The 13,781-nt window shown below is 38.2% G+C and overlaps 1 protein-coding gene across 1 annotated transcript in view; it reads left to right on the forward strand.

The window, feature by feature from the left end:
* The window catches only part of ENPP1 (ectonucleotide pyrophosphatase/phosphodiesterase 1), a 135,692-nt gene extending 122,262 nt beyond the window's left edge, over nucleotides 1–13,430 (forward strand). Inside the window, exons 20-25 of the mRNA XM_075597334.1 lie at nucleotides 5,239–5,393; nucleotides 9,258–9,387; nucleotides 9,650–9,730; nucleotides 11,035–11,167; nucleotides 11,998–12,154; nucleotides 13,042–13,430. Of these exons, the coding sequence (XP_075453449.1) occupies nucleotides 5,239–5,393; nucleotides 9,258–9,387; nucleotides 9,650–9,730; nucleotides 11,035–11,167; nucleotides 11,998–12,154; nucleotides 13,042–13,212 (827 nt within the window). The 3' untranslated portion in view covers nucleotides 13,213–13,430. The remainder of the gene's footprint in view (nucleotides 1–5,238; nucleotides 5,394–9,257; nucleotides 9,388–9,649; nucleotides 9,731–11,034; nucleotides 11,168–11,997; nucleotides 12,155–13,041) is intronic.
* The last annotated feature ends 351 nt before the right edge of the window (nucleotides 13,431–13,781 follow it).

Consider the following 13,781-nt stretch of genomic DNA (forward strand, 5'->3'; position numbering starts at 1 on the left):
GTCTTCAATACCCTCTCGATGAATAGAAGCACAGTGTTACATGTGATGTAGGATAGAATGGACACGGCTATGCATAAGTAACTACTATATAACCAGCTAATTGTATTAAAAAAATTACATTAATAAAGTACATTAGAATAGGCTATGCATTATTGCAAATTATATCATGGTAGAAATCAGTTCCCCCCTTAGATTTACAGATTTTCAAATATATTGTGAAGCAAATGCATGACATAAGGGAGAAATACCTTTTTTTTTTTTTTTACAGAATTGGAACTAGGGGCTTCCTTGAAGATGATTCATACTATACCTTTATACCTTCCTCCAGGGACCCCCCAAATCCCTAAATATTTACATGTTTATGTTCCAGTCTGTAAGAGACATTTGCAGAGGTACAACCAGGGAAACAGATTTGGGGGAAATTAAACCATGGTTTTATTCAGCCCATCACTTTAAACAATGCAGAAACCACAAAAACAAATAAACAGCCTATCCCTGTGTAAGGGCTAACTCACTTCCCCAGTCCCTATCTGCAGGGCTGGGAGGATACACTTCTTTCCAGCCTATAGCAGGGGGCCGTTCATGTCAGTCTTTGGGTTTGTGTTGGTGTCCATTGAGGGGCCAGCCTCTGCTGGGTTCCTAGGTTCGCTGCACCCTGGAATAGAGGTCTGGTTCCTGGGGTCTTGTTATCAGCATAGCCTTGTTCTCAAGACATCATCTCCTTTGGTAGCACCGTTGCGACTGTGCTCAGGAGTCTCCAAGCAGTTTCCAACAGGAGGCTTTTCTACAGGTCTGATTAGCCAGGTGGAGACTGGTTAATTGTCTTTATCTGCAAATGACCAGCTCCCTGCTAGATTCCTCAGACCACTAGAGGCTTTTTATTGAAGCCTCATTTAGACAAGGTTAAGACCCAGTTACACTCAATCAAAGGTAAAATAAAAAATGGCTACTGGTGTTCAATAGAAAGCTGTAAGATTCTGCCTTGATGACATTGCGACTACCTATTTGTCCATGGATATTAGGCTTGGATAACATGCATATTAATTTCCCAAAAGGGACCAGAGACACTGATGCATACAAAGTTAAATATTTTGAATAGCTGCTCCCAGAAAGATGTTCCAGGGACTTCCAGTGTAAGATTAAGTACAGATAGTGCAGGCATTGTGGAAAAATCAAGTGCGTGGATTGTTGTTTTAAATGATTATTTTACTAAATGTTCAGTATCAATGTTATCAATGTTATTAATATTTTGTTATTTTAGTAGTTTCGTTTTTACTTTTCCTTGCTGATTTCTACATTTTTTTTCAACATGTAAAAAAATTAATCATATTAGTGTTTAAATATGTGCATTTATATTCGGTGATATAAAACACATGCGCTTAAAAAAAATTGCGCATGTAATTACCAGCACTTTTACAAATATTTTGCTAATGATTAATCTTTCAAGCAATAATTTTGAAGAGTGAACAAGGAAATAGTTTGCATGACTAGCTGACCACAAAGGGCTTAAAGAGATGAATATCAACATTAAACTACACTAACCCCCTTGGCCACCTTGGTAAAAATGCTTCACTAGCCACTAACTGCTAAAGTAATCAAGGTTATAACCCCTCTCTGCCCCAGGCAGGCCTAACCACCCAGCCCTGGGCAACTACCCCCATCACCTACACCCCCAACAAGCCTAACCCCCCGAAGAGTTAGGTTTGTTGGGGTGGATGATGGGGGTAGTTTGCCCGAGGTGGGTAGTTAGGCCTCTTAGAGGGGATGGGAGCGGTAGGGGTTAACCCCTTGATTACCTTAGCAGTTGGTAAAGCATTACATGGCAATGCTTTACTAGCCAATAAGGTAGCCAAGGAGGGTAGTTAGTATAGTCTCTTGCTGTATTAACCACTTTGATGCCGGTGGTGTACCTTTGTAGCCACAGGCATTACATTTTATTTATTTATTTATAAAATATTTTACCAGGAAGTAATACATTGAGAGTTACCTCTCGTTTTCAAGTATGTCCTTGGCACAGAGGATAATGATATTTCCGGATCCCTACATGGCAGTGGTATCTGAATGGGATAGCTCCTCCCATCAGCGGAGTAGGACAGGAAACACTTTTGCATTTATTGGCATATGAGCCCTACATGCAGAAGTCTTTTTCCTATTCTACAGCGTAGCTGTAGTTTATTTTGTTAAAAAGGGACTCGCCATGACTGCAGCTAGTGTAGTCTATCCAGGAGGTTCTCAAGCCTCTCTCCCCCTGAGGCTCCAGTAGCATGCATCCATTGTGACTGCCACTGGAGGCCTGCTGTGATTGGGGCTAGACTCACAGAGGCATCTGGACCGCATGTGAGTGTTCTGCAGGCAGGATGGAAGGCACACCTACTGGGTGGTTGACGTGGTCAAGCAAAGGGTCACTGCCCAAATCTTCTAGGCGAGTGTTTAGACAGTAGTTTTTTTTTTTTTTTTAAACCCTGCATATTGTGACATTTTGTTTTACTGCAGTACCTCCTTGGGGTCAACCGGAAGAGGAGACACCTAAGATAGGAATGAATGTATTGTACCATAAGAGGAAGGTGACTAAAAAGTTGAGAATATGTGCTGCTTGTGATAAACCGGCAATTGACACACCTTGTTGTCGTGGATGAAGGACACAATCTACCAAAGCATGGAAGCTGCAGTATCGCAGGCAAGCAGAAGCTCACAGAAAAGATCTAGGTCACAGAAGAGCTTTGATAAAAGGCAAAAATCCTCACCCGGTTCCAGCATTTCTCAGAAGGTCTTCCACGAGAAAGGAATAAATGCTTCAATCCGCAACAAGATAGAATGCTACAGTATATAGCGACATCTTTTTCATGGCAGCCTATGTGGATAGGTCAAGGAAACCTTTTTTCGTGGTCCAAGAGAAAGAGGTTCATTCCTAAGAGGCAAATGTGCATGAAATGAGATAAGCCCTACAGTGCTCAGTCGGTGGGAGAATGACACAGTTTGCATCTGTATGGGCTCATTCAGGGTGCTACAAGTCATATCAACTAGGTACCATCTAGAACTCATACTGTAGACCATTTGTAACATCCACGTGTACAGAGTCTTGGAAAGAAAATTAAGCATTATGTCACATTTTACAAGATTTAATATGTAACAACGTAATAAAGACATTCCACTTTTTTCAAAGATGGTAATATATTCCAGAATATTTCTAGGGGAAAAAGTGTCTGGTGAATTCAGAGTAGTAGTCAATCACCTTTCTGAAGGTAAGAAAGTTCAAGATCGTGTCCTTAAACACAATTATTCAGGAGGTCAAACCAAGAGACTGGCTAGTCTCCATAGATTTAAAAGATGTATATCTTTATGTCCCGATTGCAATGGTACATCAGAAATGTCTCAGATTTACGATGAGAGGAAATCATTTTCTGTTCAGCTCTTCCATTTGGCTTGGCAACCTCATCCCCAGGACATTTACAAAGATCTTGGTGCCATTAGTGGCCAAATTAAGAGAGGCATCCAGATTTACCCTTACTTGGACGAGTTACTGATTAAGTCTCAAGGCAAAGAGCTGCTTACGGATCACAAGCAAATCATCATTTATTTAGATCAAACAGGCAAAAAAGACAGCTGTCTGGTCCCATCCATGAAATTCCTGGGAGTTATTTTCCAAACATCGCAAGCATGGAGGGAGCCATGCATACCAAGAAGACATGCAATCAAATGAGTGCAAAAAAAGTCATTTTAATGACTGTGCACAGTCATAAGACATCCAACGTTTTGGTGCCAAGCACCTTCATCAGGGTCACATATACATTGACAAGTGACCCTTTATATAGTGTCCAAGCCCCCACACACTCACAAAACTGCCACCCACCTCTCTCCAGCTGCTCCAATCCGCCGCGACTGCTGTAGGAAAAACGCCAAGAGAATTGGACATTACTTCCTGTAAGCGTTATGATGTCACACGTTGCAGTCATGACTTAATTGCGCCAGGCCCAGGGATACAATGGACATCAGTCCGATGCTCCAGAGGTCTCATCCGAGCATCTTTGGGGCGGGCATCACCATGGAGACTGTCCTCCAATCGCGATGTGGATTGGAGCAGCTGGAGGGAGGTGGGTGGCAGTTTTGTGGGGACTTGGATACTATATAAGGGGTCACGTGTCATTGTATATGCAACCCTGATGAAGGTGCTTGGCACTGAAACGCTGGATGTCTTATGACTGTGCTCAGTCATTAAAATGACTTTTTTTTTGCATTAATTTGATTGCATCTCTTCTTGATGTGCACGGCTCCCTCCATGCTTTATACATTGTTAACTTGACTAGATTTTTTTTGCATGTAGAACCCATATTGCTCTTTGTGTTTTTCCTGTTGTCCCCATATATTTGGGGCATCCCAAGTTGCATAGGTCCTGATTCCCTTGTGTTTAGCTATACTGTACCAAACATCGCAAGGAAAGGTTTATCTGCCTCAAGACAGAATGCAACAAATTGCACGTGAAAACCCGAAACTGAGACAATCAGGCCATATATAGGCATGAGATTGTATGGACCTCTTGGGGAAATTGTCCTCAACAATAAGTGTGGTAAAATGGGGAAATATGTCATATGTGACAGCTGCAGAAAAATTTCCTCAACCAATGGAGTAAAGACCCAGAATGGCTGCAATAACAAATATTCAATTATGGCGCTACAAAGGCAGACCTAAAATGGTGAGAAGAACCACAGAATCTACTGAATATATGCTCCATGCAGGATGACGATTGGGGGGCGATTACTACAGATGCCAGCAGCTCCAAGCTGATGGTATTTTCTTCGGAGTTCACCACCTGCACATCTATCAGCCATCTCCTCCATGTTCCCCCGAACCACTGTACCCACATAACTGCATTTTTTATTATATTGTATGTTTATATATGCTTGTATTTTTTTATGCTGTTGTGGTCATGATTGCACACGAATGCCATCATATTTATTGTTCGTAAATTGTTTTTAATGTGCATTTTCAATATACATAACATTTCATACTGATCCCTAGTACGCTGTTTGTTTCATTTCATTTTAGAAACTAGTTTACGCAATTTTACCATATTTGTTATGTACACATCTTTAAATCCTTTTATTATTTTTGTCAGTTTACGTTGTTCTCAGTTTACTGTTGGTGAAGATGTTTTAAGGAAGTTTTGCTAATGTTAAATAATTTTTCGTTCAACTAAATTAATAAGACTTTTCATTGTATATCGATATCCTTTTCTTTTAGAATCCAACACAAAGATGCAGAATTTACCATTTGGAAAGCCAAGTGTTTTACAGGAGAACAGCAGCTATTGCATCTTGTACCATAATCAATATGTGAACGGATACAGCTTCAGTATTCGTATGCCATTGTGGAGCTCATACACAGTTGGAAGACATGCAAGTATCAAGATAACTTCCAATCTATTCACAGTGTTATGCTTTTGTGGTATAGCGGCAGTACAGGTGATGGCATAAAGTGAATTCTGAGCTGACAGGTAGTAAGTAGTACAGTACCTGTGATAGTCACATGAAGACATATTGACCAGTTTTCATTAAAGGTCACTCAATTGGCGATAATATTTGTCGTTAGGAAAAAATGATACCTGGCTATATTGTTGCCGATTTAATAACCAATTCACTAATAATTATATGTGTAGAATAGTTTACTGACCTTATTTTCATGCAGACTTTTGTGGGAAATGGAGATCTGCAGTAGTCACTATCTAAATCTTCTCTTTTTCTCCAAACATCTGCATCTAAATAGCATTCTTTTCACCCATAGGGTAATGCAATTATATTCATTACCAAAAGAAATAACAAATAAAAAAATAAACAATATCTTACATATCAAGTTCTTGTTAGCCCAAGTGGCTAGCTACTGTTTGCATGGTAAAGCCATAACTACCTCACCCCTAAGGTTGCAGTCAAAAGGTATTATTGTTTTAGTGAAACCTGAAAAAAGGGGAAAAGGAGCGCTAACAAACTATATATAGGTGCAATAATTGGATATGCAATAGTTGGACAATGGATCTTTAAAATGTCTCTGTAACAGTTAATCTCATGTACTTATTGCATGTGATCATACACACTGATAAAAGAGGAAAACGGTCCAATCCATGAATAGGTTAAAAAACTGGACTCCTTATCTTTCTTGATTTTGCTGCTGAAGTCAAAACGTGTGCTCGCTTCATCTGGCTTGTTACAAGTAGTTTATTTTCTTGTGTTTGAGGAGGAGCGCTGAATGTTTCCAGTGATATATGAAATATAACAGGAACAAAAATAGTGCAGATGTTATGTGATAATACTGAGTTAGTCTTAGGATCTAATAAGGTTGCACTCACTAAACTTCTTGTAGTTATGGATATGTCAGAGATTCTTCTCTCTCTGACTGGAGCCCTTTAACAGTTGACTGGTGAAAGACAGGATACCCCTTAGTGTATATGGTTCATGATCGCCGATATGCAATAGGAGAGAAATACCACAATAGTGTATACTATTTCATAAAATTATATTAGTAGTACAAAGTAGAATAGGCACACTCACATTTTCCAATAAAAAACTTTCATGGGAGAGAACCGCCGACAGTATAGAGTAATAGACCGGTAGATGCTGCTATGCGTCTCACTCGCGTCTTTGCTCTGCCTTCCGCATACGTCACTTCTGGACGACGTCACAGGTGAGGGCGGAAGGTTGTCTTGCCTGTAGACACAGCTCCGGTTGCCAGTATCTCTGAAACCCCGGTTCTCGCAAAGCTAGCTCTGACTCAACGCGTTTCACTCTCTGCTTCATTCACTTTGTATTTCATTAGAAATAAACTGTTACTTGTAATCACTTTAGAAGCGCCTAGTCTACTTTTTACAAGTAGTAGCAGTTGAACGCGCATCGCCGGGGGGCACAGATTCTCCGGCGGACTGCCCACAGAGCACCCCTTGTGAGCGAATTTGAAATGGAGACTTCATCTATATATAAAGCCTTTTTAGAAAATATATATAATTGATTGTTATATATGATGAGGTGTCATTGGGGTACTATTTAACATTAGATATTCAGCTGCGCAGATCACACCTGTTCCGTGGTCTTTAACTGCCACTTGGCTAGTATTGCTCCTATCATTGACATCACAACAGGTTTTCTATATTCTCTACTGATTGCGACGTGCACGGTTGAGGAGAGATCTGGGTATTTAAACCTCTGCTGTGTGTTAGAAGTCCAAACTCTTTGACCAAGTGCTAATTGACAGCGTGAAACACGTTAGTGTGGCTCTCTTCGTCTGTTCCTGTATGTGCCATTAAATTGTGTGTTCAATACACCAGCAGTCCAGTTCTGTTTTGCAGCCTAAACATCACTTTTTCCCCATTAAAATCAATAGAATTTTTTTCTTTGATACACCTGGTACAGTTTGATTTGCTCCCGTATTACACCACTTTTATCTTGTTACATTGTTCCTGTGGTCTTGGTCCAGTTGAACTATCGGATTCCCGGCACTGAAGGGGGTAAAATTAATGCAGAAATTTAAGGGTGTAAATAAAAGGCAATAGTAATGTTCCTGGTTTGTAAATGGAATAACCTCCAAAATGTAAAAAGAACAACATATGGGGCGCATACAATGAAAAATTAAATAACAATTTATTGTAACAAAAATGAAAAAAAGATCACTCACATAAATGCTGTTTAGTAAGTGTTCTGGATGCCTGCTGCTGGAGTCCTTATGAGCCTTGTTATTCGAGAATTGCTGTTTGCTCCCTGCTTGCTGCCGTCTTCAATGCGTCTGTGTCCTATGTCTCATGGGTGCACTGTCAGGGTGGTGTGGGCTTGATGAAGCATGCAACGACCCCTGTTCGTCTACAAGGGTCCTTCCAGTGCTCCGTCTCTGCTCTCCGATCCTTTCGCTGCGTCACGTGACGAAACCAGAAGTGACGTCACCTTCAGGCAGTAGGGAATCACTTCAGACACTGTAGCAAGGAGATTTGTTGGAGCTGCGTGTTCTCACTTAGGCTGTAAGCTCCTCCTTCTCACAGCTGGTTGGACAATCAATTCTTGTGACCACTATATGAGGGGGCGTTATCCACTCTAGGTCAGTTATTCTTGTCCTACCTCAGCTGAAAAAACTTCAGGCAGGCTCCCTGACAGTTTTATTTTTTCATGTATACTTGATACCATCACACATCTGTATATTGGTCACAATATGTTTTTGTCCTACAAGCTGTGAGGAGAATGAGCTATCCCATTAGTATTTGGCTGCCATAGAGTATTTGGCTGCCACAGAAATATCGGAAGGGATTTTTCCTCGTTTCCCCACACTATTTCTAAATTTCAAATGCTTCCATGAAACATGTGTAGAGAACAAATCTGAAACGTACATTTCCATTTCATCGACTTCTCAGTAAGTTAAAAAAGACATAATACACCAAGGAACATGTGCCGTTCCACACAAGAATATAGTGACCAAGGGTTCTTGTGTGGAATGAAGACAGTCCTATTCTATAATGAATACAAATTGTAATATCTACTGGTATGCTTTAACATTTTGCTGTATTGTTATCATTTTAATCTGGTCTGTAACTGTTACATACACCCATAATATATATTATCTTTAAGTATGCATGCAATGTCTTGTATATAATGTATACCCTGTTCACTTATGTAACTGTATTTGTAACCATGTATTATTTGTAATTTTAACTCCTGTGCCCAGGACATACTTGAAAACGAGAGGTAACTCTCAATGTATTACTTCCTGGTAAAATATTTTATAAATAAATAAAATACACACACTTAATATTCAAATACAATCGTTGTAATTCTCTGTATGCTCTAAAAGTTGTTTGATAATTGTGCGCAGGTTAATTTGATATTTATACACATACATGTGTATACTACACCAGTAGGAAACTGTGCAATGTCAACCATTTCTATACATTAGCTATAGCTTCAGTCGTCTTGCATCCAAGATTAGTAAAGACTAAATTAATAAAGGCCTATATAGTATTTACTAACTGTTACTATTCCATAACGCACCTTATGGCCCATTCACTTAAATTGGCTGCATGTTGTTTCCCTGAGTCAAAAGGTGTCTTTTGAAATAGCGCTGTTAGTAAATATGGTCCTAAATATTGTATGCTCTAAATTACATATGACTCAGGGGTTTACTATTACTTACACACTTCTTCTAAGACTTTTAAAAGCCATGCAAATACTTCTTAATGTATATTTGTTAAATCTAAGCTAATGACTTGTTTTGTCTGTTATGTTTTTTATTAGGATTATTTATCGTCTTCTATGGAAAATGGTTCCTTATGTATATTTGCGGATGTCCGCATCCCATCTGGGTACAGTCAAAGTTGTCGTCATAGAAATTCTCTCCTGAAATACGGATATCTTTTTCCTCCAAGTAATTAAACTATTTTTACTTTATACATATATACTGTTCTTTCAGGAAATACATATCGAGGTCTATGAATTATAAATATTTCTATATAAAATATATTTCACACCACTCGTAGTTTTTTCCTTTTTTAATGTGTGACGTGACTGCAGTTATATCAAGGGTGTAAGTCTCTTAAATACAACATTTGGTTTACGTAAAACTGGGTGGAGAATATGTACAAAATGTATATTTTGTTGTTTGATGGTTACTGCATCTTCCTTTTTAGATCTAAGAGGGCCGTCTGCAGATAATGGCTATGCTGGACTTATCACTAGCAACATTGTTGCAATGTACCCTGCTTTTCAAGGTTAGTGTATAATGTCTCCCAGTAATATTGGAATGGTGGCATCCTTATATGCTGTTAGAAAGTGAACCACTTTTACATCAGCATTGTCCACAGCCTTATGGGTTGCTTTAAATGGGAATCAGATGCAAAGCCAGAGAAACCATTCACAGAATATATGTATATATATATATATATATATATATATATATATATATATATATATATATATATATATACAGTCAATGGAGAGTAGTTGGCACTCACGTGTATGCAGTAAAAGGTAAGTGCATGTTCCTTAGCAGTAGTTAACAAGCAGGGGTGTTCCTCACAGCAGTGGTGCAGCCGCAGCAACGCAGTAGGAACGAGACAGCACTCAGTGGTAATTAAAAAAAAGATTGTATTGGAGTAGGTGGCACAAATGCCAACGTTTAGGTCCCCCTGTGAGGACCGAAACGTTGGCATTTGTGCCACCTACTCCAATACAATCTTTTTGAAAATTACCTCTGAGTGCTGTCTCGTTCCTACTGCGTTGCTGCGGCTGCACCACTGCTTTGAGGAACACCCCTGCCTCTATATATTTATATATATATATATATATATATATATATATATATATATATATATATATATATATATATATATATATACACATATATTTGATGTACCAGAGTCTGATGCAAAACCTCATTTAAGCTTCCGACATACCCCAGGCCCCTAATCCTGTCCTTCTACCCCTGATCATTCGTTGCCCCAACTATGACTTGGAGGAGAGGACCTTCCCTAAAGTTCCTTTACTCCTAGTCATTGTCTGGGTACTTCGTCAATAATGAAGTCACTACAGAAGTTCTGTACGAGAGCAGAGTCACACCCTACACATTTTCACAAACTATTTGACACCCTGAGGGTCTACTGGGTAACCACAGTGGCTCAGTACTGCTATTTAAAGCTTCATTAACCCCTAGGGATGGGGACAAAAAATCCTATTTCAATTTAAATGTTATCTTTGATACATAAGGCGCGTATGTTTTGCCCCAGAGTTGTACCCTTATTGCTTTGATGCATTTGATCCTCTGAGATCTTTAAGCCTTTTTTGAAAAGCAGAACATTTAGTTGCAGAAGTCTTCAACTGAGATTACGGTAACCAAGATTTTCTTACGTATTGCTAAATTGAAATAACAAAACTTAATAAGGCGTGAAAATTGTTTTAAGTTGTTAAAGCTGCATATGTGCTGCTTTCAAAAACCGTGTAACCTATTTTGTATATGGTTTCTTATTTGCCATTACCTGTCACTTACAAAGTCTAACTTCTTTCCTGGCTCCTTCAGTGGTTTGGAATTATTTCCACAACTTCCTGTTATTAAAATACGCTGCAGCAAGAAATGGTGTCCAGGTTATAAGTGGTCCTATATTTGATTCTGATTTTGACGGTCGGTTTGACACACTGGAGCAAATTAAACAGTAAGCTCTTTTTATTTCAATTACTCATGGTCCTTTTGCTTTCTTAATAACATATTCCATTAAACATTGCACAAACAGAACTTGTATGTAAAATTTACATGAGGAAGTCTGTAATTCACAATAAAATAGAATTGAGCATTCAAATGGCAGCTGTAACTTATTATGCCTGATTAGCTAATATATTTACATGGCAGATAAATAGCACCCCAGTGCTGCATTGACTAAACCAATGGCACTCAAGTTCAGTCCTCAAAGGACCATCATCTGACCAGGTTTTTAGAACTTCTCTAACACATATTTCACCTATTAGCTCAACCTTAAATGATCACTGATATAATTTATTTTGATGTGTATGTGAACATTTGTACTAAACCACTAAACAAATTCAAACCATTTTTGTAGGAAATAAGCACATCCTCAGTTGGATCGGCTCTGTGTAATAAAAGTCTAATGATCATGTATACGGTATTTGTATTTTGATAAGAACTGTAGCTAGAACAATTAATTGAGACTACTGCTGGGCATCGTTGATGCATCTTTAGTTAATCTGGGTAGATAGATCTTTTTCCACAGCAGAAGACAATATTCCTACCTTTAGTGCAGTTTTTATGCATATTTACATGTAATGTTTAGGCCATTTTAAGTCCTTCATAACATCATTTAAAACATTTTTTTAAAGTCTTTAGCACTCTCGCATTGCTGTAATTGGGCAACATTTCACCACTTCTACAGTCAATTCAGTATTTTGTTCTTTATTGTACAGCCATTTTTATTTGTTTCTTATTGCAGCAATCCAATTAATGTTACTTAATATTTTTGCTATTTTTCAGAATTACAAATGACACTGATTTTTATGTCCCAACTCATTACTTTATCGTGCTGACAAGTTGTAAGAATGTTTCCCAGAATCCTTTGCAGTGCACTGGCCCTCTTGATGTCTTATCCTTTATTGTGCCACACAGAATAGACAATAGTGAAAGCTGTGATGTAAGTGATGCTTCCTCTACTACAGTTTATTGTTTTGTTTGTGTGAATTTCAGACAAAATGATATTTACATAATTACATAGTAGATGAGGTTGAAAAAAGACATGCATCCATCAAGTTAAATCTATGCTAAATTTAGACGACAGATACTTTATCCTATATCTCTACTTACAGCATATTTATCCATAGGAAGGCAAACAAAAAACTCCAGTGAAATATCATCCAATGATATCTCTTAAGGGGAAAATACATTCCTTCCTGACTCCAATAATTGGCAATCAGGTTACTCCCTGGATCAACATCGTAGGGATTATGCCACCAGATATCTTATAGAAAGAGGTTATTATGCTCTTACTATTTCCAGGATTTATGAACTCATATCATTTATATAATGGTGTTGAGTAATATAAAACAGTTGGTATAATAAATTAATGTTTTGCATAGTACATTTTTTGGGTACTGGTAAGAATGAATTACATTTATTTTGCTTCTAGTTCTGTACTTAGGGATTCACAATATACGAAATGTTTGAGACCATTTTTATGCTAAAACATCTCTTTAAAAGAATAAAAATTAAATATTAAGTACTGTATGTTCAACATGTCCAGAAGGGTGTATTTTTAAAATATGTATCATATTTAACAAGGGTGCAAAGTATAAAGCATCCGTATATGTATGATTTATACAGTCAGTAACTATATGTTCAGTTACGACATGTTCCAGTGAATGAGCATGAACACCCTTACTGGAAAAATGGCAGATATTACATCAATGGTAACCATTCCTCAACTAAGCTCATACTAAATGAAATATAAGGTTATTGGTATGTATGTAGATTTTATAATGAATAAAAGTCCTTATATGCTATGCTTTTCTTTCGTACCTACAGAGTGGCAAAGACGAATCAATCTGGGTGGAAGAGCTTCTCCATTTTCATGCTGCGCGTGTGAGAGATATCGAACTCCTGACTGGACTTAGTTTTTTTCATAACACAAAACATTCCGTTGCTGAGATTTTACAGCTCAAAATGTATCTACCAGGTTTTCATGAAAATAACTGATTTGTATTAATCAAAGAGATTATATGCCCTATTCCTGGGCCCCTGAAAGACCAAGGTGTCCCCAAATACACAACACACACTTACTGTATCTCAAATCCCTCCCAAGAGTCAATATCACTCAAAACACAAATTGCTGACCAAACAACCCATCTGCCGTATTACACTACCTCTATCCACACATCTTCCCATTTTTTTCATTAAACTAAATTAAAACAAAATTGAGTTGTATGAATTTTACATGAATGTATCTTTTTGTAAAGGAAAATATTGTTTGACAATACAGATTAAGGTTAAAACTGTTAAATGAAATAAACAAAATAAAATGGAGTGGAGGGAGGAGGATGGGAGATGGCTCAGTCTCCAAAATGGTGATGAGGAGAATGCTTCTCCTTTATAAAATGCCTTGCTCATCAAAAGCCCAACATTTGACCAGCTTCTAGTCTGCTCTGCACCTTAGTAACAGATATCGTACTGTACCTGGATACCCATTCACAACTAGTCAGAAGCAAGCAGGGAGGGGGAAGTTGGGTCAAGACATCCCAGTGCTTCCTCTGGGCTTTTTAAAAAAT

The sequence above is a fragment of the Ascaphus truei genome, chromosome 4 (assembly GCF_040206685.1).
Source record: "Ascaphus truei isolate aAscTru1 chromosome 4, aAscTru1.hap1, whole genome shotgun sequence".
Lineage (NCBI taxonomy): Eukaryota > Metazoa > Chordata > Amphibia > Anura > Ascaphidae > Ascaphus > Ascaphus truei.